Genomic DNA, 27,170 nt, shown 5'->3' on the forward strand with positions numbered 1-27,170 from the left:
AATTATCAAAGATACACAGCGGAAGACTCAAAATTAAAAACCAATTAAACAAGTCAACCCAAGGTCAACCAAACGAAAATAAAGTTTAAAACCAAACGAACAAGTCAAATAAAATCAAACTACAACTTGGAACCATTAAAGGCCCTTATTCAAAAACCGTTCCCAAAACCAAACCTTTGTGTTAGTCCACACAAAATATATCATAAATAAATAAAGCATTTAACACCTTGTAACCTAATGAAAACTAGTAAGATTCACTCTTCTCTCATGCTCCATCATGATCATGCTTCAATACCTGAAAAGTTTATCTCTACTTGTTTCCACTACTCTCCATTAAAAATGGGTCATCATAGGGCCAAGATAAAGACATGGCCAAATACACAAACACACACAATCAGCAAAGCTGAGTACATAAGCGTAAATTAGCCACACTAACATGCTTTCACCTATCAACACACACTTACCTCATTGCACCTGTTCACAAGCACACACACCAATCAACAAAACACAATGACTAGACACTAAGTAATTCATTTTGCATTGATTACGCATTGATGTATCCATTTTATATAGTATTTTACCCCCGTCCCTTGGTCATAATTAGTAGTGTTTTTGGCTCTTTAGAGCCACTTTTATTACTAATTGGTGTTTTCGTAGATTTGGTTGACTTTTGCAGGGATTTATGCTTTTGGAGTATTTTCCCGGGATATTTAGGAGCAATCGCGAGCATTGGAAAAGCACGACCAGAGTTTATAGCCCAGGGCCGGTTAGAGACATCGAACCGGTGATTAAGGGCTCGGTAGAGGTGATACCGGGGCGTTTGGACCGAGTATTCAAGACCCAAAGAGGAAACCCAGATTGGCCCGAAGAATTGGAGCCCAATAGAAGTCCAAATATTGGCCCAAATGATCCGCCCGGCCAAAAAGGCTGGCGCCCAGAGGCGCGCCCGGCCGGGCGGGAGAAGCGCCCGGCCGGGCGCGAGATTAGCTATTAGAGATAAAAAGGCGCGCCCGATCGGGCGGTGCCTCGCCCGATCGGGCGCGTGTTTATTTAGGAGACAATTAGAGTCGTTTTAATTTGTTTTAGTTTAGGATTTTTGTACGGAGTATAAATACTCCTCCGTAATACGATTTTAGGAACCTCTTCTTCTTCTCTTAATCCTTTCTCTTAGACTTTCTCTCTCTACTTAGTTTTCTCTCTCTAAACTCTCTCTCTAAACCTTTGTTATTATTTCTTTGATTAATTCCAGATTTATTTTGGTGACGATTTCTTTTCCCTTAATCTTAGTTATTTATTTTATTCCTTTGATCATGATTTATCTTATTGCTTTGCTTAGTTTATATTTAATTATGCGTGAGTAGTTTAATTTCTAGGGTTTATGGGGATCTAATAAATAATATGAAGGGGTAAATTATTGTTGTTGATTATCAATGCTAGATTAATTTCCTATTGATTGATTTAATGCTCTGTGACTAGATTAGGCCTATCTTTTATGCATGAGTTTGACAATATTGATTCAAGAATCGAGAGATGAGAATTAATGTTTAGGTCTAGTTTCAATAGGCAAGTTAATGTATAAATGGTTAAGTCAAGATTCGAGAGATGAGATTTAATACCGGTAAATTAATTATGTGATTGTAATAAGTAGCGAGAGCCCTTTACAATCTGGTTAATTGATGCATTGATGATTGACTATTATTGATTGTTGGTATTGCATGATGATTTCTTATTGGATTTTTTTTTAATGTTTTACAATTGCGGCTTATAAAAGTATAGCAATATTAAATTGATGAATTGAGCAGATGTTAATTTGATATTAAAGGTTATTTTCAATAAGAACTTAGATCTAGTAAATTGCGAGAGCCTGTTAGATCTATGCTGATTAATAAATTGCGAGAGCCTGATAATCATGTTATCTATGCCTTGTCAATGATTGATTACCCTATTTTACCCCGGAGTATTATTTATTGGTGAACCTATGCCCTAGATCCTTTATATATTGTTTTCTTCCTATTCTCAACCTTAGTAGTTTAGTTTCTTACTTATTCATAAATATTAGTTACTTAAATAATTTAGATTATAATATTTAATTAGGAGTAAAAAGACTTGTTTCCCTGTGGAGATCGACCCTACTTCCCTATCTACTTTAGTTAGTGAATTAGGTAATTATTTTTTATTAGGGAATATGACTTTACCCTGTCACGCATCGACGGGTTTCCACCTCCTAACCTCCCCCAAATAAATTTGAGGTTAACTGACACGGGAGCTAACCGTGCCAACGACAAAACCACTCAAAGGTGGCGGAATTCCTGCGCATAATAATAAATAAAAAAAAGAAATATACAGCGTCCTGTACTCCATTAGAAGTTATGGTTAAATATAAAACCCCATAACTCCCCCCATTGTTCATACTCAAGGTATATACGTTCCAAGAGTTTTGGTGCGTAATCTCTTTCACTTTACGTTATTTACATGTTATTAGACTTGGTGATGACTCTCAAAGCATAATAAGTCAATCAATAATAATTATTCAATCAAACAAACATACCAATTTAATTCTTGAATAATTAGTGACCACATATTATTTATTGTTGAACCCTTTTTAATTCTACCTCAGTGTCAAAGACACCTTAAACGCATAATGCGCCAAAAATCCTATCCCTCGGTGTTAAAAACACCTTAAGTGCACAAAGGCACCAACATACTATTTATTCCTTGTGTACATAGACACTTATATAGCTCCTTCCTCATGCTTAAAGCATCAATAAAAATTATTTGAACCATAATAAAATTTCTTTTCAATATTCCAAATATAATTAAACATGTAGTTTAATTAATCATGCCTTCTAACATACCATAAATAAAAATGTGGTTCAAACACAACATGCCCAAAATACAATCTTCCAATCTATAACCATCACAAATAATTCATGCTTCCCAATTGAACCACAAACATCATAAATTCACAATTTTATACATAAACCTTAGCATGATACTACTTGTAATTAATTGAAATCAAACCTAGCATGATTCTACATCACCAAAATATGCTAAGTACGCGTACGTACCTCAATTAAGCTCTTAAAAGGGTCAATTACACTACAACACCTCTCGAACCAAGTCTCCTACATAAAGGGACAATAAACCTATATTAATTACCTCAGTATACACAAATTTCCAGCAACTTTTAAACATTTTAAAACCTCACTAACAAGCTGAAATTTTGGTTTAAAACCTTTAAAACTCTCTCTTTAAGAGAGTAATTAAAACCACAAAGTGAAAACTCAATTATCGTGTTCATATAAAAATTCCAGCATACTTTTTAAGGCTTAAACCCTTTAAAAAAATCTGAAAATTATATTAAAACCACTTAAAATATTCTCTACTTATGGGTAATCAACTCCCTTTAATTAATACACAAAAGTAGTATGTAAATAAAAATTCCAGCATTATTCTATTAACAAAAACCCATTAAAATTTCATTAAAACTCCATAAAGATACAATCTTTAAGCTTTATTACCACTTACAATCAATGGGTATATAAAACCTCCAAATCAATTGTGAGTTAGATCCCTAAAAATCAACACTTTAATAATTAAAATCCTAACTTATAATTTTATGAAATCTGAAAATAAAACACTTTATTATTTAAAATTTACAATCTTTAATCATCAAAACATAATTATGATACTAATCAAACATACTTTGAATAATTAAAACCAAAACCCATAAATAAAATCATCAAAATAGCTAGAATGAAAAGAGGAGAGAAAAGGGAAGAAGGAGGTGACCCGTGGTGGTGGTGGTCGGCTGGTCGCCGGCGGCTGCTGGGCGGCCGGAGGTGGCTGGTGATGTGGCAGGTGTGAGGTGGCGGGTGACGTGGAGGAGCAAAGCTTCCAACTTCTCCTTGCATTGTGAGCAGTTCACGTGAAGCAGGGGAAAAGAAAAGTAAGAACAAGAGAAAGAAAATAAGGAAGAATGAAAAGAAAAAAAAGCTTACCCCTTTGACTTTTGTGTGGCAAATTTGAGGATCAAAGGGATATTTATAGAATAGGGTAAATTATAATTATTTGGGCCTCATAAGAAATGGTATGATAGGAAGAATAATTGGCCCAAATAAATAAGTAAATAAAATGATTAGCCTTATAGTGAAAATGGGCTACATTTAGATTAATTAATTATTGACCCAAAACTTGTTTTATTTATATATTCCAATAATTAAAATAGTTTGACCCAAAATATATTTTATTATTAAATAAATAATATATATAAAATACATTAAAATACGGGATATTACACTCATTTACATTGAGTATCAAGGCTAGCACATCAACAATTGGTGTTGTTTAGGAACAGGTATTTCTGTAAAACCTGTTCCTTTCCAAGACCACAACTTTCAAAATCTTTAAGCATAACCGATATTGTGCTTACATGTGGTTTTATTTTAAGACAAGTAATCTAAAGATACCTGTCTTTTATAATAGCCACATTCTGCAAAAGATTTACTTAAAATGCATATCCCTAATTAGTATGTACATAGCAAAAGATTTAATAAGTGAAGCTGTTACCCAACTGATCTGTCATAAGTCTCCCTTTTCTTCTTCAAAGGTCATCCGAGTCATCTTCCTGAAACACAAGTGATCTTCGTTTGCTTTCCTTCTCCTGCTTAATAGCTTGTTTTTTTTCAGTAGAAACAATGTCTATGTCAAAGGCAACACCCTTGCCCTTAACTGCTGATTGATAAGCTGGATCTTTTTCCTTCTCCTTTATGACATGTGCAGCCTTGATTGCTGACTGCACTTCAGGCTCAATAACGTCTTTTTCTGGTGTAGCGGTTCCAGAACTTGCATCAACATTCAATCTTTTCCTCTTTGAGCCAGAATCTCCTGCACTTGATTGGGCTAGTTTCCTTGTTGCAGCCATTTCCTCTGCCAATATTCAAGCATCTTCCTCTTCCTGGCTGAAGACTGATAGGTCATAAGCTTCAACTGTTTCTTTTTTGATGGTCTTGTTCAAGCTCTGGCTATCCGTGGCTGCAGATGCATTGCCTTTTTCACGTTTATCATGTTTAGTGTCGGCTATTTTTGGTGCATCTTTGACACCATCTACTGCAGAAATATTTGCAGAACTGCTTCCTGCACCATCAGCTGTGACAGTGTCTTCCATCTCCACACCTTTTATACCCCATTGTAGAACGTTATTCTGTTCCAAAGCAGTTGTAGGGCCAATCTTGAGTAAGAAGTATGTATTGCGCAGCTTAGAAGCTACCTGGGCAAACTTAGCAGTATCATCCTGAAATATAGATTGATTTTAGATTAATTTTATAGTAAGTATTTTGGTAAATTAAAGAGAAATGGTATATGTTATTATTAAATGTAAACTTTGGACTATTTACCATTGCTTTCATGTGATAGATATCCTCGGCTGACATGCCAAGTAGTGGAACAGAATTTTCAGTAAATGCAGTAAGTTGCAGAGATCCTGTTCCATCTGAAGCAGTAAAAGTAATAGTGGCTCTACATAAATTGAAAAATTAGTGTTTGTTTTCAATTGTTATAAGTAACATATTGTTTTTGCTGTGTCATGTAATCCATAGGCGGTTTTTACCGCTAAGTAGCAGACACTTCATTCCTCTCACAAGCTATACAAGCATAGACTGTTCCAAGTGGTAGCTGTGTTCGCTTTCCATAGTAGGAACATCCTATATATGCTCTAAGCCGGTCGTATTGAATATCAGATGCTATAACTCTGAGCCAATAAATCTCATGTGGAAGCGTTTTTGCTGCCTGCATTGTCAATATAAATGTCAGCATGATCTTGATTCTAGATATGTTAATCTAAAAATCATATAATCAAGAACTATTATATTGATATTAATGAAAGTAAAAGAGAATTCTACAATAGCTACATATAGATACTATACCATATAAGTGATGATTCAAGCTGAAAGCCTGTGATTTTACAAAGATAAATACTTTATAATGCAACTGATAATCATGGGAATAGTGAGGATAAGTATAGACTTATTAGATAGTTTTCTGATGTACCTTTGCGAGTGATAGGACGCAAAGCTATGATGCCAATTACTTTGAAATTTTCACTGTCAGAGACAAGAGCCTCACACTGCCTTCCAGATAAATCATTCCAAGTACACACCTTGACTGGTGAATCAGTGCTGAAAGTAGATGCATAAAGGAAGAATGTAATTACTGTAGTTATGGTAATGCTGTAATAAAAGTAAGTCATTTAAGGTATGTATACAAGTACCTGTGATCTATCACCATCAAGTCGCGAACAGCTGTTTCTTTGTTTAGTGTTGTGACAATTTTCCGCGGTTCATTTGCAACGTAGAGCACAATAACAAGTATATCTACCAAAGAAGAGAATGTGTGAGTAAATTGCATGTAATGGACTGGATTTTTTAATTAGAAATTATAAGCATTAGTCTAGGTATTTTCTTTGCCATGTCGAATATCATCAGTAGAAACTCTTGGAATAGAAGCAAGAGATTGATACTTAGGAAAAACTTGTTCTCCTTCAGGATCCAAAGACTGGATGAGAGTCCTGCTGCCTATTGTCATCTGAAATGGCAGATTTGATTCTCTGGCTCTATACTATGCATCTAGTGGCCTTATCAAGGCATTAGCAATGTCGTAGTTTCCTCTAAACAAGATAACATCTTTATATGCATCAATTTGATCACTAAATAATGTCACCTTCATGCGATTTTTCTGGAAAAAAAAGGCACAAGAATATTCTATTACATGGTCATGTACTATGATCTGTTATAGGTTGAATGGATGTTTGTATATGGCATGTATAAACTATACCTTGTCATCCTGTAAGATAATATACTGGTACAATATTTTCTTCTCAGATTCTTGCTTTCTACCCTTTTCTGCAATATTCACCTTAACCTTGTATGATTTGCTCGATGTATCGAGCTCATCGAGAAATTTTCGTTGTGGTGCCATAATAAGATTTTCTATAAAACAGAATAAAAAAAGTAAATAAGTTTTTATTTCATGTATAGATTATGATAGATTATCAGATGATATACCATGAAAACATCCTATTAGCTGAACATTCTCTTATTTTTAGCACTGATTCTACAGAAGTTACATCTTGTATAAACTTGTCTATAAGAAAGAGTATAAGCAAATGGACATAAAGCACTAAGATCAAGTACAATATGAATTCTGTGACATTGGAAGCAAGAAATGTGCTAACATATTTTAGCATACTTAAAAGCACAGAATTATAAGCCAAGCACATTATTATATATGAAACATGATTAGAAATTTATGCATACTTGTGTATCTTTTATCTAAAAAATACTCATTTGTCTACTTGTGTATAAATTTACAGATCTAACATGTAATTTCCACTGTAGCATTTTATCTTATAAATACTGATTAGTCTATAAACTCTAGCATATTAAATAATTATGAACTGTTCAATTTATGTCCATTAATAATTAACAGCTAACTTTATAAATTCAGCATTTTATAAACCTAATCATGTGAACTAAATTATGCTAACATCACAGTAAACATACTATGTCACATTAATAAGCAATACTACAGACAAATTATGGCTTTTGTTCCCACACACATAACAGTTAGAGTCTGTTACACAATAAATAATAGCATATATGGAATCTATGATAGATGTTCAGCTAATCATAATTTGCATAAAACTAATTTTATTTCTTAACAAAGATAATAAATTGAAGCAGAATAGAGGCTGATCATACCTGTCAACAACCAGAGGATTTAATGCTAATGCTGAAGGATATCAAATCCTTTTTCTGTGTGTGTGGCTTTTTGTATCTTTTTTTTGTTGAGTTTTCTCGTTGTAATGTACTACTAAGATAGTTAATTTGATGTGGAACAACAAAACCTAGTCTTTTTATAGTACATTTGATCTTTAAAAAAATTCAAAGGAAGAAGCAAGAATTCAAACTTACTGTTTTCTATAACAGTGTTTTGCTGTATTTTTTTTGCATAAAATCAGTAAGCTTAACTCCTAAAATAGGTTATTTATTCTATAGATATGTAGCATGTACTTGAACAAAACTTTAATATAAATTTCCAAATCTATTTGTGTATCTTTTGCCATATATATATAATTTTAGCTAAACTAAATCTCATGATTTGTAAGAATTTTATTATATCATGTATATACTCCATCACTTACATACTGTTCCTGTCACATGTATCCAAAGTAAAGAATTAGATCTCATTGCTTGTACATGTTCTATTTTTTTTTTTTTTTTTGCTTGTATGTATATTTTTTGGACCATACCTTTTTCCTGAAATTCTTCCATGTTACTTGACTTACTTGTACTTATTAGATTTGCTATATGTGGTCTTTTAACATTCCCCATTTTTTCCACCACCACATGTACTCTGATTAGATAAATTGCCTACTGTTTTTTTAAATACAATCAAACCCCAAAAATTCTCTCCTTCTACTTATTGGATTTCCTATCTACATGTCCTTTTATTTTTTCTCTTTTGTCTGTTTTTCCTTTTTTTTTTTTTTTTTTTTTTTTTTTACTTGGGAGTACTTGGTGTATTGAAATAATTATTTGTTAAATCGTATTTGTTTGTGACACGCGAATGATTGTTTGATGACAACGCTATTGAATTTACTTTTATTGTCCAAAGAACACGAGCACCATATGAAAAGTGCTATCAAATCCATATATGTGCATCTAATCATAGCTTCAAATCATCACAGTAGATTCTTTCTTCGCCATAGATACAAGTCAGCAACTAATCAGAGCTACTATTGGTCTGGTAACCATACATATAGATACTAAATTGAAAGATAGAATAATTAGGTGTCTTGTAATGCCATGATCAGCCAAATGTTCCTGGACCACTGTATAGCAATCACCAAAGGCATCACAAGAAATATTAGTATGCTATAGAGGCTAACCTTAAATCAGAGTATTAGTTCCAAAAAAAAGGTCCTTCACTTACTAACAACATACCTTTGGAGAATATGCCATCCTTCAGAATGAATACCTTAAATTATAGAAAAAGGCTAACCTGTAGCAAAACACACAATGAAAGAAAATTAGGTGGAGTAGGCTCTTTATCTGAACACTTAATTTTTAAAGGGTGTAAAAATTAGCAGTAGCCTATAATTTGTAAGAACAGAAAGGTATCACTTACTGATGCACTCAAATGATGCCAGCCATATGTAAAATATCATAAGACACGACATTTTTGACATGACAAAAACTGGCCTGATCAGCATTTCTGTCAGTTATAACACTGACATTAGTTGCTTGTCGAGCTCGGGAAAGGGCAACATACAGCTGACCATGTGAGAAGCATGATCTTGGTAGGTAAACAACAACTTTGTTAAGTGTTTGCCCTTGAGCTTTGTTGATGGTCATCGCAAAGCTAAGCTTTAAAGGGAATTGTTTCCTTTGAAATTGAAAAGGATAACCTGAAGACTCTGATGGTCTTAGATTAATCCTTGGTATCAATACATGTTCTCCTTTATGATGCCCAATAGCAATAACACATTCAATGAGATTTGGGAAATTTTTTTTACATATTAGGCGCGTTCCATTGCAAAGTCCAGATGATGATAAGATGTTACGTAGCAGGATAACATGACTATTGGGTTTCAATATGAGTTCATGAGGGCTCATGCCACCAGGACAAAGCTTATTCAGAAATTCAGTAGGATAGATGTTACAATCATCATCGATCATTGAATCATAACTCTTGTACGCCACTGCTTCACATGGAAATTTGTCTATCAAAACTGCATTTATAACATCCACATCATCATTGATTGGTGTGAGTATAGCTCTAGTTGTAAATATGTCTGCACTAAATGGAGGCATATCCATTTCTGGAAATGCAACCGAAGTCAAATGCATATCTTGAGGTGTAGCAGCATCATAAGGTTGTACAATTTCTGTTGGCAGCTGCACAAATGCATCTTCTGTATTTTGCAACTGTCCGTTCCCAAGTGCCAGTAAAAAGGCTGCATATGCTATCTGGGTCAAGTCTAGCTCGAATATTTCCTGTTAATCTAAATTTAATTAACAGCGGCCATAGAGAAGAACTGACCAAGCTAGCAGCAACTGCTTCACGTTGTGTTCTCTTTGGAACGACAAGAAGAACTTGTCTGAAATCTCCTCCAAATACAACAATTTTACCTCCAAATAATAAATTGGGATTACAAATATCTCTGAGTAACACATCAAGTGACTCAATGTTTTCCTTTTTTGCCATCGAAGCTTCATCCCAAATGATAAGTGTTGTTTCTTTAAGCAATGCTGCTAGACTTCCTTGTTTAGGTACATTACAGGCAAGTGATTCAAGAGGATATAGTGGAATCTTAAACCGTGAGTGTGCAGTTCTTCCAGAAGGAATATTAGCTACAACTATACCGGATGTTGCTGTTGGCAAGACAATTTTATTCATCAGCCTTATTTCTGCATATAAAGCATTATATGAAAAAGTCTTTCCTGTTCCACCAGGACCATCTATAAAAAATGCCCCATGTATTTGCTTTGTAACATGATCCATTATGACATTAAAAGCCTCTCGTTGAGCCTGATTCAATTGGTTCTTGCATTGTAGACACTGATATGGTATTGGAGCATTCAATGCATCTTCTATATCCTTTGTTCTGCGTATTTCATCAACATCAGGCTGAACTAAATGGTCTAGTCCATATGCAGCAAGAGAGCTTCCCATTGATTCCAAAAACCATTCAACTGACTTAACAGTGAGATTCTTCACTTTTAGTGGATCAGAAGTATACCCGTGTCTAAAATCTTCAGAAAAAAAAGTATAATATTTCATCCAAAGAGAGAGAGGATCGCTGGGTTGGCAAAAGATAAGCACAGTAGCAAAGAGCTTACGAACTGCAAGTGGCATCTGAACTGCACAACCTTCTCTCAAACATAAATCAATTGAATCATCTCTTTTAATAGTCTTAATTTTAGTGCAGCTTGATGAAAGGTGTCACATAAATGTCCATCAACTGTTCGCAAATCTTCAAATGACTTAGGACTTCTTACATTGTGCAACAATAGTCTGAGATAGCTAGTATCTTTCTCCTTCTGAAGGTCCAACAAATGCCAATCTACCAATGAAAATTTTCTTATTTCGTCGTTCATACCAATGTTTGTTAGATGCATCCCAACGATAATGCTCTGAAAACTCAGTGTACAACCAACCGGTTCCAGATGGTAATGCACAATTCATACGAAAAAACTCTGTAAGACAAGTCCTAGAACACTTGTCATTTGAAACCACTGATGTAAGCCGTTCATGAGGCCTAAGCTGTATAATTTGTGAATTGGGCAAATGCACAGGAAGAGGCAAAACTGGTGGGTGCATTTCGTATAAGTCAAAGCCAAAGAGGCGCCAAGCAGCTTTACAAGGAGAAACCCATCGACCTGATTGATACTGATGTATTTCATCTTGGACAGGCATAACATCTGTAGACTGAACAACACTAAAAGATATCTTGTCATGACCTTTATACACATATTTGTACAAATATTTGACGGCTTCTATAGTAGAGCACACTTCAACATTTAAGTGACAATCAAAGTATGATGAAAGGTATGGATTATATGGGATCACCCATTTATTATCCATGATTGCTTTTGTAACATTCTCTCCTGTGTCTCTTCTTCTATATAATGGATATCCATCACTGCTATTTCTTGTTTCATCACAATGCTGCTTTGGATAACCATACTTACAACGACCACGAATTTCTTTGTGCTTCATGCAAGGACATTCTGGATCCAAATGACCACATGGACCATGCATCATATGTTTTAGCACAATTTTCCTAAGATGCATGTTATCAGTAGATGGTATTTCAGCACAAAAAACTTATCAAAATCAGCAGGGCATTTGATTTTATAGTCTTGCTTTAGAATGATTAGAAAATGGGCATGAGGTAAACCTCTTTTTTGAAATTCAATCACATAGATCATTGTTGCTACCTCCCCGAACACCTTTTTCTTTTTAATCAAATGCTTTAAAGCAAGAACCTTTGCTCTAAAAATTCTTGCAACTATGTCTGGCCTGTCCTGTACTTTTTCTCCAACAGCTAGCTCTTGTTTAATTTCAAGCCAATTAGCATTGTAAGTCATTGTAACGAATAAATCAGGCTTACCAAATCGCTGCACCAAAGACATTGCATTTAAGTATCTCTTTTTAAGATCTCGAGGACCACCAATGAATGTTGGAGGCAAGATGACCCTACGTTCCACGTTTGCTGCACAGTTTTCACCACAATCAATAGTGTCAAGGATCCCTTGATATAGATCTGCTCTTATCGTTTGTTGATTTCTACGGAAGAAATTTAACCGAGTATTCTCCACTTTGACATACATATCGACTATGTACTGCTGGAAGCATCTTCCTGCTTTTAGCAACATGTTATTTGGTCTGCATTGCAATTTGTATGCATAGTATTCTCTTGCTGAAATGTTTCTATTAGTTTTCGATGAGCCTCCACTTGCACCTACAAATGCAAAGTTTATTAGATTTGTTTTCTAAATTTACAAACCAGCAAAAATAGGCTACATTACACTAACTAAAATCTCATGTGTAAATATCATAAATCATGTAATCCTTCCCTTTTTGAAAGTATGATTTTTTTTTTCTTTTGGTTTTTACAATATACTTTTTATGTGTATAGCTTTTTTGCATAATTAAAAGCACTAAATATACGTACGTCTTGCTTCTTCTTCTAGTAGGTCTTCTGCAGTATGAATACTGCATGAAGAAACAGGATCGGGTTGTGATTGTAGTTGCTGCCTTCCACCCTGAGACATCTTTTTTTAATTTAAACCTTGAGTCCACCCACAATCACCATATGGAAAAAGCCGCGGATATTGTAAGGGATCATAGCAGCCGTAATAGTGCATGATTCTATGACACGATTTTTTCCTAGATGAATCGTTGTCAAGTGAATCATCCTCAGGTAAATCATCTTCCAATGAATCATGTTCAGACGGTTCTTTTTTTGCTGTGACCAGAATATGAGGACTTTCAGACTCACTTGAAGACGTATTTTCTGGCCATATGACAGAAACCTCATCAGTGGAAGGAGCATTGTAAACACGCTGATCTGGTACAGTTGTCTTATTTATTACAATCTATGTAGACTCAGTTATTTGGATCTCTCTCAGTGAGCGAAAGAATCTTGCATAAGGATTTACTTTAGTGACTTCCATGAGAATAGCTAACACATCTTCCCTTAGTTCTGGAAAACAGCCTAGCCGTTTCTTTGCTTCAAGCTCTCCATCATAAAAATAGAGCTGCATGTATTTAGGGCCTTCTTTTCCAGGAAGTAGATAAGGAATATAATGATATAGCTGCCCATGTAGTTTAAAAACATAGATCCCTATTTTTGTTTTAGCATCAAATTTTCCACCTAATGATGTAAATGCAAACATATTGTTATATAAACGTATGTATTGCCTGAAATGTTTAGCGTCTTCATCCATAGAAGTCAACAGCCTAACAAGCTGTGCAGGATCATCATTTGCAACTATCTTAACTTCACCATCACCACAGCAAAAATGAGCCGTTTCAAAGGCAAATTTGCGTGCCCTACACTTAGAACACTCTGTAGGAGAAGGAAGCTGGTAGGGTTCTGCAGGTAGCTTCTTACCAATTGCTGCATCAGGAAGCCCTACTTACCACAACATGTTTACAGAATATTCAGACATGTGTATCCTAAAACGAATAGATAATAATGCTTGTATATCTTTATCAAGATAGTGAATACAGATATGAAGTGCCATAAGAATAAAGAAAGACTAAATTACTTGTAACAGGCTGCTTGGGTTTGGATATCTTTGCACGCTTTGCAGCAGGCACAGTCTGCATCCTACAAAAAAAAGCGCATCATACGATGCAACTGCTGCAGAAGCTACTCTTTGAAGTATAAAAAGTCTTTATTGCTTTAATTAACAGATTTATATCTAAAATAAAACACCTCCATATATGTATAACTTTGTTTGAACTTATTTTTATGTCCATGTATACCTTTCCATTCCATGTTGAGACGCAGATTCTAAACTTTTAAGGCGTTTGGTGTTGTACCCTTTTGAAGATGATGGCTCTCGTAACAAACGATCTACAATATAGTATTTGAAATTCATAGCTTAGAAAATTAACTTCCAGTGTTATGCTTATTTAAAAAGGAAGAACGATATGTTATAGAACATACTCATATCCAAACAGACTATGATTCTCAGCAGCTATCTTACTGTAACTTTACAGGGAAACGAATTGTAATGCCCAACCTTTCATCAGTCCTGGTTACCAAATATAGCATGCAAAAAATAGGTAAACAAAACCAATTTAGATATTCAATGATTTAAACAATATAGAAACAAACAATTCTAGATTCTGCATAATCTCATATACCAAAGAATAAGCTAAGCATATCTTATACAAGAAAATATAAAATTAACTCCATTACATAACTTCATCAAATATCATACAAAAGTTTAGCTGCTTAATTGTTTTTAACAAAAGAAGGCCTACACAATGGCACCTGACATAGTCTTATGATAAATTCAGTAACATAATAGTAACCTAGCTACATTAATAATCAAAAGGAGCTAGGTAGCACATCATCAGCATTACTAATTTATAGGAACACACTAATGGTACTTAATTCTTCTTAACAAACTTCACACGCTTAAAACAATCCCCAAGATCCCTGGCACTGGAAACACTGAAGCCATCTTACAACCAGAATCAACAACAGGAGATGTTTCGGCATATATATACCTTAGAAGGCGCTTCTTGGGAGGCAAATTAAAGCAGGTGGAATAGCCACAGGAACCTGGAATTCTTGTCCAAGTGGAGTAAGACAGTCCTGCTCAATAAGAACAGTAGAAGGTTCCAGATCCTCCTTAATTCCTAACACACGTTCCTTGACACTTAAATAGCTCTCCCTTTCTAGAGTACATAAGATGGCATCAAACCTAGCTGTTGTAACCTTATAATTAGCATCAACTATTACAAGGTTAAAGACATCGCTAAGATAGTCCACAGCCTTTCTAGCCAAGCTCTGCTTTGCAACAGCTACAGTCCGGCAATAATCACTAAATAGACACCGAAAACCTATTCCCTCCTTATGAGGCATGACAGTAAACCAGGAAGTGTACTCATCAGGAGAATGCTCAATGGTTTCAATTGGGGTGCACCTTATCTCAACAATCTTAAAGATAGCCCTTAAAATAACAACAAAGTCTACCACAATCTTCTTATGATTGTCTTCAGCTCCTAAACAAAGGTCCTCATTCATACACACCTTACTTTCTTCCTTTTCAATGCGTTCTAGCTCCTCCTTTTTAAACCAAAACAACTGCCCACAACGATCATACATTTGTTTCCTTAAATAAGTCACATCCTCAAAAACTATTTCATATTTTTTCATAAGATCATATACAGCCTTTCTAGCAGGAACTTCACATGACTCTTCTATACTGCTAGTATAGCCACCAATGTAAACAGATGCAATGGGACCGCAATTTCTCCGAACCACCACACAAGCAATGCTCCCAGGCTCATCAACAAACTGGTAATCTGGATCAGGAAAGTTCAAGTAGTTGGTAATCTGCTTCAAAAGCGGGCGAAATGGCATAACTACTTGTGTGGGTGGCAAGTCCATGACCTGTAAACATAGGCATAAAATTTTAAAATAGGTCCAAAACACCAACCATCATATACAACCCGAATACAGATGTTTAAATAATTCTTTTTACTTTTCTATAGCACCAAATCAACTCATAATACTGTCCAATATTCTTATAAATAATCCTACACAAACAGGCTAAAATAGCAACAACAAACTGAATAATACAAGTCACCTGAAATGCCTAAAGACAGTGACATAGCTGCATACATAGACTGCAGTAACCTATACCTAGAACAGGACACTTCTTGTGATCCAAAGACCTTTTCTTCTTTCCAAAAAAGAAAGAAATGACAGAAAGTAAATTAAAAAAAACTCTTATCAACATATACCATAATACAATCATGTAAAGCAAGTCTAGATTTCTCAATCACATGATTTATCAAAGGCAAAAAAACAAAAAACATATTCTAGTAACAATTTTTAAAAGAACAGAAAGGAAACTAGAATACAGAAAAAAGGAATTACTCTACACTTCAAATGGCATAGCCTTTTCTCAAAAACATATGACATGAAATTAATCACCCAATCACAAATAACTTAAACTCCAAACAAATAAGTCTAAAACACCACCCATCATATACATCCCCAATACAGATATTTTAATAATTCTTTTTACCTTTCTATAGAAACAAATCAACCTAGAACACTACCCAATATTCATATAAATAGTCCTACAGAAGCAGTTTAAAATAGCAACAACAAACATACAACATAATAAGAGCCACCTGAAATGCTTTAAAGCAGTGACATAGCTGCATACATAGACAACCATAACTTATACTCAGAACAGGACACTTCTTATGATCTAAAAGCCTTTTCTTCTTTTCAAAAATGAAATAAATGACAGAAAGTTAAAAAAAAGGCTAAAAATCTATACCATAATATAATTATGTAGTACAAGTCCACATTTTTTAGGCACATGATTATCAAAAAAAGAAAATAAGGAGCACATTCTATGAACAATTTTTAAAAGAACAAAAAGAAAACCAGAACACCCAAAAAAGAATTACCCTACACTTCAGATGGCATAGGTTTCTCCCAACAACATATAATATGAAATCAATCAACTCATCACCAATAACTTTAATTCCAAACAACATACACACACCCTAGCAACACATGACATGATTCACATAACAAGATCACACAAGACAAACACTCCTACTTACAACACATAACAAAACCCGCAAAACATCTAAACTAGCCACCACACCTCATCACAACTTAATAACACATTTAATGACAAAATCACAAAAAAAAAGCTAATAGCCCTTTATTTCATACACCTAACAAAAATCGATCCATCAAACACCAACATAAAAAGCATATCCATCCATACTCAAATCATAATGAAATATCTGATATGTCCTTGTCACAGTCCTATAATGTATGGAATTGTCTTTTGTCATGGCTAATCAAGATCTTGGCCCATCAGATTATTGCCAATTGTTGCATATATGATAATAATGTAATAGTTAATAACAAACACATTTATTCCCAACAACTAATAAAATTTAAGTTACCTGATCTTTCTTTGTTTAGAATTAGTAATGACTTTGCTGTAAGTTTCTAGCACCAAAACAAGAAGTCAAATTGTAAGAAATAGTGCAAGTGACAGACAGACCACAAACAAGAGGAATTCTCTCTATATATACCCAACTTATGAACACACACAATGAATTTTAAAAATAATTTTTCAGTCACCAAAAAAAGTACAATTTCAAACAAAATGTCTAGACAATCTCAAAGACTATTGACAGTCAAAGAAACAAAGACAATGCTACACTCTAATAGCCCTTAAAATATGGAAGACCACATATGTGCAAGTAACCATTCTCATTGACCATATTAGCTTCTTCCTCTTGTAATAATTAATCCTCCACACTAACCTACACAACAAAGTCCCTTAATATAATACTTTTCAAGATTAATGATCAGCACTAAATTAGTTACAAATTAGATAATGATTAACCCAAAACCACGTACACTAAGCTAAATAACAAGGTGCTTTAATATACTACTTTTGAAGACTAATGATCAATATTCAGTCAGCTAAGAATTAGCTAATGACTAACCCAAAATCACGTGCATTAAGCTGCATAACAAAGTGCTCTAATATTAATTTTTCAGATTAATGATCAATACTAAATTAGCTACAAAATAGCTAATGACTAACCCCAAACCACACGTGGTAAACTTGCTAAATGACTTATTAAGTAAGTAAACCCCTTTTTAAATGACTTATTATCAATATGCTCTTTCAAAGTCATCTTGTAAAAAAATTGTTAATAAAAAGGAAAACCAAAAAAAGGAAAAAAAATAAAAAAAGGGAACAAAAAAATCAAAGGCTGAGCATTCCCTTTCTTTTTTTTTTATTTGATTTTTTTAATAGCTATTTTTTCGTTTGCTAAGAAAACAAAAATAGCACAGCGTGAGTATTTAACCATACATATAATTACAACCCCAAAACAATAATAAATGCATTGTGTTAATAAAATTAAGTAATAAACCCCCAAACAATAATAAACAACTAAGAAAACCCAAAAAGAGAAAAAGAAGACTTTTGTTAGGAGGTGGGACCCACATTCCACATCAACTAAATACATGGGCATTAGAAATCAGTGAAGACCCAACAACAAGAAGGCGTTTTTTGTGGAAAAGCCAAAAAAAAAGAGAAGAAGGGTAAAAACGGAAATACACTGTAGATTTTAAATAGTGCCCACAACTTCTGGTTTTTATAAGGGTAGAGAAATAAAGATATTTAAGATTGAATGTGCATTCAGACCCATTACAAAAAATTGAATGTGCATTCAGATGTATAAACCCGTCATTGTGCAATATTTGCGAAACATACTAAGGACCTGTTTAGTTCGTCTTATCTTTGTTTATCAGAACTTATCTGATCTGGTCAGATCTAATCTGATTGTCTGATTTGACCAAACTTTGACTTTAAGTGTATGACAATCTATAAAGAAAAAATATATCAAGTGGGATCTTGTTAGATTCGTAATAATGTATATTTTATTAATATGTAATTTTCATAATTTTTTTCATTACAAAATTAAAGATATTTAGCGATAAAAAATTGCACATAAAATGATGTGCTGATCTGAACTTTTTTTTTTTTAACTGACTAAAAATAAGGTGAAATAAACAGGACCTAAGTATTACCAAATTATGGACTACATAGTATATGACTCATGTTTGAAATTGTTTTGTTTAGCATAGTTTCCCCTTTGTTAGCAAATGTGTCTTTAATTTAGGGTCGATTCACATTTACTGAACTGAACTCAACTGAACTGAACTGAACTAATTGGAGCTGAACTGAACTTATTGGAGCTAAACTGAACTGAACTGAGTTGAAAAAAATATTTTATGAGAGAGGAAAATTAGAAGTTGAATTGAATTCAACTAATTGGAGCTGAACTGAACTGAATTGAACAGAACTGAACTGATTGGAGCTGAACTGAACTGAAATTAAGTAAATGTGAACAAGTCCTTAAGCTAGCTAGTTTATTTATTGGTATGGTTGACTAGTTGATTTATTGGAATCATTATTGCATGTAAATGAGATTTAAATTTAGTAATTATTTGTACTTATCACATCACAATTGTTGATTATTATAGCTTAGGTGGCATTTAATTACAAAGATAAATCGTCTATCATCTATAGCTATACACATGGAAAGACGTTAGCCAAATAAAGCTTAGAAAGGAAAGATACAACTATGTAATTCAAATAAAATAACTAAGCAAAGCAATTGTGTAATCATAATCATGATTTTGATTTGCTACTTACTAGGATTAATTATCTTTGTCATTCTCATTGTTAGCTATCTTGGATGATATCTATCTCCGATTACCAATCTTACGAATGTTACTGCTAAATAAGCTAATTTAGAGAATACTTTTTCTCATTTTTAGCTTTTTGCTTTGCGTATCAACTCATACATCCCATTAAATTGGTAAAAGCAATTCATTTGAAACTATTCCTCAATTACATGTTTTGCTTTCATTGCGCAATTATTTTCAAACACAAACAAGAAAACAATGTAAACGAGTGGTAAATGTCTAAATGAGTGATAAATAAAGTTTCAACTATCAAGTGGTGCCGGGGGCGACACCTAAAATTTATGAATCAAATCTCGTCTACATTAATATTCGTCTCTTCGCAGCTTTCTAAACAATCAAACCAACCAACAAAAGAAACGTACAAGGGTTTATCTCCACAATTTTCGATAAAACATATACATAGTATCTTCAAGCTAATTTAATGTGAGGTCGTTGCCCATCGTAACATCTCAATTAATTAATTAATCAAAAATCAAATTCCGTCTAAACCAGGTTAATAATTCAATTGATTATAAACTTATAAAAACCTAATAATTAGTTTTTTCATTCATTATTATCCAAATAACATAATGGAGCAAATCATCCCTACCTTATTTTTTTTCTTTCCATATTTTACACTCTTCTTTATCATTCTTCTTTCACTATATTTCACACTATACCACCATACAAACACCAAAAAACAACCTCATGGTTTCCAAAAATACCCCATCCTAGGCACCTTACCACAGTTCTTAGCAAACCGGCACCGCTTCCTCGAATGGAGCTTCGAAATCCTTTCTCCCCTCCCTACACACACCTCCGTCTTATTCCGCCCTGGTAATGTGCAAGATGTCTTCACCGCGTACCCTCCTAACGTCGAACATTTCCTCAAAGATTAAGAAGGGTTGGATTGTCACATATTGCACTTATATTATGGGGAGAATATGGGGTAAGGATTGCTTAATGTTTCGACCTGAACGATGGATAGACGAAAACGGTTCTTATAAGCCAGAGAACCTGTATAAGTATCCTGTTTTTCATGCGGGTCCAAGGATTTGCTTAGGGAAAGAGATGGCATATCTACAAATGAAGTCAATAGTAGCTTGTGTTGTGGAACAATTTGATGTGATTATGGTACAAAAGGAGAAATCTCCTGAATATGTGATGTCATTAACTCTAAGGATGAAAAATGGACTTCCTGTTAGATTAAAGGCAAGACAATTTTAATGGCCTGGGGAGCAATACTGCAAATATAACACGGATTATATTGAATAATGATTACAAGATTTTTCTACATGTTTGTTATGTTTAACATACGTTTACAATATGTTTATTTTAATCATCTTTATATATAATTAGTGATATGAAAAATGATCAAGCTCACTTATTAAGTAATCCGTACTTTATTAAACTTTATGTAGGCTTAAAAAAAATACTCTTCTTAGCCTGTAATTGATATCAAATATAGTAAATGATGTCTATGTAAGTAAAAGTACAACTTCTTAAGAGTCTATCGGGATACATTTAATTAACTCCAATGCAAGAATTTTCCTTCCTTTGGATCTATTTCCGGGTGATTTCATTCCATAGAAATGGTTGGAAATATTCTCTACATACTGTTCACGTCATCAAATAATATTCTCTACGTATTGTACGTAGTAGAGAGTGTCTAAAGAAGGTGATTTATCAAGGCCTAATTTTTTCTGGCTAGTGAATTTGTAAACTTGAAAAAAAATTCATCACCAATTTTTGAAATATGCATGATTTGTTTCTGCAATTTTTGGTGACTTATTACTCTATTCAAGTCTCTTAAAACTCGATGTTCTCAATGGAAGACTCTTGTTCTCGAAGACAGAAAATCATTGCAAACTAGGGTGGACAAATTTTGCGAGAATAATCACATTTTACTATACTAAATACTTGTCCAAAAAAAAAAACATTTTACTAGAATACTTGAGATTATTGCAATTAGTGAGGTATTGTTTGTTCGCCTATTTTGAGCACCACCACAGTCGCAAGCTTCACCATAGTCTCAAACTTTGCTTCCAAATCCAGCGTTTTTCAGAGCGTTTTGTGAGGATTTGAACTAGAAAAGAAAAACTCAGTTTTTACCGCTTGCACATTTAGTAACTTCCATTGAAATTACTGCCTTAACAAAACTAAATTGACACCCCAGGACCCAGGTATTGAGCATGGGAGCCCATATCTGATAGTGGTCTATATTAGCTTTCCGATCATACATGTGTGTACAATATTTTCTCTACCAACAACTTTTAAGGTGACTAAGGGCTTGTTTTGATTTACTGAACTAAACTGAACTGAATTGAACTAAACCAAATTGTCTGTGAGAGAAGGAAATTAGGAACTGAACTGAAATGAACTGAGCTACACTAAAATTAAGCTGAAGAGAATAGATCCTAACTCATAACTGTTTCACTCATTTTTAAAAAAAAAAAATTAAAAAAAAAAGATACTTGTATAATTTTGAGCTAAGGTTAACATGATTAGAATAGATGAAATTAAGAGCTTAAAACTTCTTATTAAAAATGCGAGCATCGTAGAATTCGATCATATAATTCATGTTAAATCGTGCTAAAAATATAAGTATGTCTCATTGTAGAATAAATCGAATTAGTGTTAATTATTAATCAGGTGGTAAACCCTCGCCCAAAAAACTTTTTTAATTGTTTTCAATGAATATATTCACCTATGGTGGTTAATTATTTAAAAATTCTAGCGTAGTCGTCGATTACAGACGACTACGGTCGACTACGCTAAGAGATTAAATCTACATCGTTGATATATTATTTGTCTAATCTTAGCCGTCGAATCTTACACCTATACTACACAGTCATCAAGGGATTGTTTGGTTAATTTTTTTTGGTTTTTCACACATTTTTTTTTAATAATAACTGATTTTTATTTATATATATTTTTTAATTTTTCATCTTCAACTTATATCATCTCTAACCTTTGTATGAATTAAATTGAACTTTATTTTCAATATATGTCATCTTCATCCTAAATCTTCATCTTCTACCAAAACATTTGATTAGGGGATTTTTATCCACCAATCACCGTCTGACAAGTGGACCAACCAGGTTCCGCCACGTGTCCTTCACGAAGGACAACAGGAGCCTGCCACGTGTCAATCACAGATACGTCCTCTACGGACCACTTTAGACACGCCACGTGTCCACCCATGCCAAATGGGAAAACCGGCCATCAAGGCCCAATTCAGTCTAGAGGCCCGATCAGCCCTAGGTTTACCTTAAACCTAGAGAGTTGCACGCTTCTCAAGGCTATAAATACTCGATTAATCCTCATTAATCACAGAATTGAATAATCAAGAGATCAAGCAGAGAAGAACAGAGTTATTAACAACCGGCTAATCTCGCTAACGACGCAGATTACCAACACTAAGCACTCTCACCTAGAGAGATCTCATTACTTTAATTTCTGTATTGATTACTCCTTAATCAGGTACTAACTTGACCGTTGGAGGCGGAGCTCTCAGGAGTCTCCGTTATTTTGCAGGTACAGGCGTCCGGTTCCAGTCTCGGAATTGTAACTCTCCCGCAGGACATCAGAAAACCCCGAAACATTTGGCGCCGTCTGTGGGGAGAGTACTTCAGAGATGGCATCCAAGTCTGTACCGACTCCAGAAGAGAGGCGTCCCCTAGACGACCCTCAAGTTCAGTCGGACCATGATACCGAAAGTGAATTTGAAGTTGAAACTCATACAGCTCCAGACGGGACCCTAAGGGCCCGACGTACCCGCCATACCGAAAGGAGGGAACGGGAGCATCTTCAAACAGGAAGCGAGCCAGCAGGCGCACCGCTTGCTCGGCAACAGCCGACTGATGGGTCTGCTCCCATCACAAGGAACGAACTCATGACCTTCATGAGGGACTTCAAGGGAGAGATTCAAGAGTTGATCAACAAAAGACCGCCTGCTTCAGTCAAAGAGCAGTCGGCCAAGAAACCTTCCACTTCACTGAAGAGGAAGCCAGTTCAAGGGCGAGAGGCGACTCCCCATCCTAAATCCAAGAAGCGGGAGCCACCTGCTCTTGATTTTACAAAACTCCGTTATCCTACGGGAAATAGGAAACCGGTTCGTCATATTCAGGCGGACGGGTCAAAGCAAACGTTCACAGATGCTCGGCACCTGCTAGAGCAGAAGAAGAGTGATCGATTATCAGAGTCGGCTTCTACTTCAAATTTTCAGGACAGTTTGCGAAATGCCTCGATGAGGCATACTCAGTCGTACCATGAGAGTCAGTCAGGCGGCACCTCCCGTCAGTCCGGCTTTCATAGTGCCCAGGCGGTACCAAACTTACCATTTGTGCCGCAACAACAGTATTTTATGCAGCCACCTCCATTTGGTGGACCTGCAGCAAAAAACGTCCAACCTATGGACTGGCAGCTACGGCTGCTTAGACTTGGTGAACAGCCGTCGGCCTTCTCCAAGGAAATTACTGAAGCCGCTCAGCCGGCCAAAGTAAAAAATGTTCTAGTAGGCGCCTATGACGGCACTACTAACCCAGAAGACCATCTGATGGCATTCACCAACCTGATGTACCTTCAAGGGTTGGATGATCCCACTTGGTGCAAGTGTTTCCCAGCGACTCTCAAGGGAATTGCACAGCAATGGTTCGGCAACCTGCCGACTGGTTGTGTAAACAACTTCAGGACGCTTGCTTACTTATTTGCCTCCAACTTCGCTATGAACATCCCTGCGAAGAAAACGACCCTTGATTTGGGAACAATACAGCAGGGCGAGAAGGAGGGGCTTCGTTCTTACATCAGGCGGTTCAACCTGATGAGGATACAGATTCAAGGGTTACCGGATGAGGTAGCTTATACTGACTTTTTTAGAGGTCTCAAAGACGGGTCTACCTTTAAATTTGATTTAGTTCGAAAAAGGGTGGCAACTCTTCAAGAGGCCTTGATTGAAGCAGAAGCCTATATACAGGCGACTGATCTGTGTACGATAAAACAGTCGGACGGGAAGAGGTTCGACAAAAGAGAGGGACGACAGAAACAGTCGTCCAACAAAGATGAGAAAAGAAAAGAGGTCTGGGCGGCTGATTCCTCTAAACAGCCGGCCCAGAAAAAGAAAAAAGAATTCAAACCATACTCCCCAAAGTATGTGTTTAACAAGGATAACCAGTTTATCCTAAAAGAAATAAAGGGACGGCTCTCAATTGAGAAGCCGCTCCCCATGAAGGGTTCTGCGAGCAACCGGAACCAAGACAAAATCTGTGCTTATCATGATGACGTTGGTCATCACACCAATGACTGCATCAGTCTCATGCGGTACCTAGACCGCTTGGCTGATCAAGGTGATCTTGACACTTATGTCAAGAAATCTACGGGGAACACTTCCTCAAAAAAGCAGTCGGCCAAAAAGAATCAACAGGCCGACAGTTCCGATACAGATGATGCAGTCGTCTACACCATTGCAGGCGGCTTCTCAGGAGGCGGCCCCACTATTAGGGGCAACAAAGATAATATAAGGCGGTTAGATGTAAATTCCGTTCACCAAGAACAGCCGTCCAAATATACATTTCCTGAGATTGTCATCACTGAAGAGGATCTAGGAGGAATAAGGGGGCCGCATGACGACCCTCTCGTTATTGAATGTAAAGTGGCCAACCAGAGAGTTGGCCGAATCCTCATAGATACCGGGAGCTCCTCAGATCTCATTAGCAGCAAATGTCTGTCAAAACTGAAATATCAGACGGACTGCATACATCCGGCCTCCCACCCTTTAATAGGGTTTGGAGGAGGAGTCGTCCACCCACTGGGACGAGTAGATCTACCCATTCGCCTGGGCGAAAAAGGGGAAGGACGACACATGGTAGTCCGGTTCCTAGTAGTAGAGGAACTCTCGGCCTACAACATGATTCTGGGTCGACCAACCCTGAATAAATCCAAGGCTGTTATAATCCCGTCACTTATGCTGCTTAAGTTTGAGAGGGACAATGGAACAGTCGGCTCCCTAAGGGGAGATCAGAGGATGGCCCGAGAGTGCTATCTCTCGGATGTCAAGCCCACTGTTATGGCCACTGGGTCAAGTGGAGAAAAAACAGACCTTGACAACGCTAAGGAGTGTGCGCCTGTTCAAGAAACAGGCGACAAAAAGAGAAAGGCGTCCCAGACAGAGTCCGCAAGAAAAACAAGAAAATAGCAATCATTGGCAGGGGAGCGGCCGGATGAGTTCCGCCCTCAGCCGGCTGGTGAGCATGCGGACCTGATATTAGACGACTCACGTCCTGACCGAACAGTCAAAGTTGGGACGACTGCTCTGAGAAACCTTGGTGATGACTTTCACAACCTGTTGAAAGAATACAAGGACATCTTTGCATTTGAAGTCCATGAAATGCCAGGCATTAGTCCTGATCTGGCGGTACATAAACTCGCTGTGGATCCGAAAAAGAAGCCGGTACGGCAAAAGAAGCGGAACCATGGTGAAGAAAGAGGTCAGGCGGCAGCCGCCGAAGTAAAAAAATTACTTGATGCAGGGTTCATTCGGCAATGTTACTTCCCAGATTGGGTTGCAAATGTGGTGCTTGTTAAAAAGCCGAATGGCACCTGGGGAATGTGTGTAGACTACACAGACTTGAACAAGGCGTGCCCCAAAGACAGTTACCCTCTGCCTAAAATTGATAACCTGGTCGACTCAACAGCCGGCCATGCCTTGATGAGTTTTATGGACGCTTATTCTGGTTTCCATCAAATTCCTTTATGGAAGAAAGATCAGGAGAAGACGGCCTTCGTCACTGATCAAGGATTATACTGTTACACGGTCATGCCGTTTGGTCTTAAGAATGCCCCGGCTACCTTCCAACGAATGATAAACACTGTGTTCTTTGATCAGATTGGGAGAAACGTCGAAGCATACATTGATGATATGATTGTCAAGACTAAACTTCAGAAAGATCATCTGACGGACCTCCGAGAAACTTTCGCCACACTCAGGCGGCACCATGTCATGCTCAATCCCAAGAAATGTGTATTTGGAGTTGAGTCTGGGAAATTTCTCGGATTCCTTATCAATCAGAGAGGAATAGAGGCGAACCCTGAGAAGGTACAGGCGGTCATTGACATGCAGTCGCCTCGTACCGTCCGAGAGGTTCAGAAGTTAACAGGTTGTCTGGCGGCCTTGGGAAGATTTCTAAGCCGATCAGGCGACAAATGCCTATACTTTTTCCAGGCAATTAAGAAAAAGGCAAGGTTTGAATGGGGGCCGGATGCTGAGGCCGCCTTCCAGAAATTAAAGGTTCACTTGCATTCCTTGCCGAGGCTGGTCAGCCCTTTGCCCAAAGAAGATCTCTACATGTACCTGGCCGTCTCTGATCATGCGTTAAGCGCTGTGCTCCTTGCTGAAAGGGACGGCTGTCAGCTCCCGGTCTACTTTGTCAGTCACGTACTGAAAAATGCCGAGTTGAGGTATCCCCTAGTGGAGAAATTTGGTCTTGCACTCTTCATGGCTGTTAAAAAATTGAAGCCCTACTTTTTGGCACATGCAGTCGTCGTGTATACCGACCAACCAATCAAGCGGCCCCTTACCATCATGGAGTCGTCAGGACGAATGATCAAATGGGCCATA

The 27,170-nt window shown here is 36.2% G+C and overlaps 3 protein-coding genes across 3 annotated transcripts; all 3 read right to left on the bottom strand.

Moving 5' to 3' along the window:
- Window positions 1–6,615: 6,615 nt before the first annotated feature.
- On the bottom strand, window positions 6,616–10,917 carry LOC110710609 (ATP-dependent DNA helicase PIF1-like). The gene is made up of 5 exons (XM_021888935.1): window positions 10,102–10,917; window positions 9,261–9,986; window positions 9,003–9,036; window positions 6,832–6,986; window positions 6,616–6,732 (listed from the first exon to the last, which is right to left on the bottom strand). Exons 1-5 carry the CDS (start codon window positions 10,915–10,917, stop codon window positions 6,616–6,618), a joined length of 1,848 nt encoding a protein of 615 aa, XP_021744627.1.
- Window positions 10,918–11,085: 168 nt separating this feature from the next.
- Window positions 11,086–11,823, bottom strand: LOC110710610. Its single transcript, XM_021888936.1, has one exon. It carries the CDS (start codon window positions 11,821–11,823, stop codon window positions 11,086–11,088), a length of 738 nt encoding a protein of 245 aa, XP_021744628.1.
- Window positions 11,824–11,831: 8 nt separating this feature from the next.
- On the bottom strand, window positions 11,832–14,174 carry LOC110710611. Its single transcript, XM_021888937.1, has 5 exons — window positions 14,059–14,174; window positions 13,839–13,900; window positions 13,227–13,702; window positions 12,857–13,130; window positions 11,832–12,526 (listed from the first exon to the last, which is right to left on the bottom strand). The coding sequence occupies exons 1-5, from the start codon at window positions 14,172–14,174 to the stop codon at window positions 11,832–11,834; spliced, it is 1,623 nt and encodes a 540-aa protein (XP_021744629.1).
- Window positions 14,175–27,170: the final 12,996 nt, after the last annotated feature.

This window comes from Chenopodium quinoa, unplaced genomic scaffold (genome assembly GCF_001683475.1).
Source record: "Chenopodium quinoa cultivar QQ74 unplaced genomic scaffold, ASM168347v1, whole genome shotgun sequence".
NCBI lineage: Eukaryota > Viridiplantae > Streptophyta > Magnoliopsida > Caryophyllales > Amaranthaceae > Chenopodium > Chenopodium quinoa.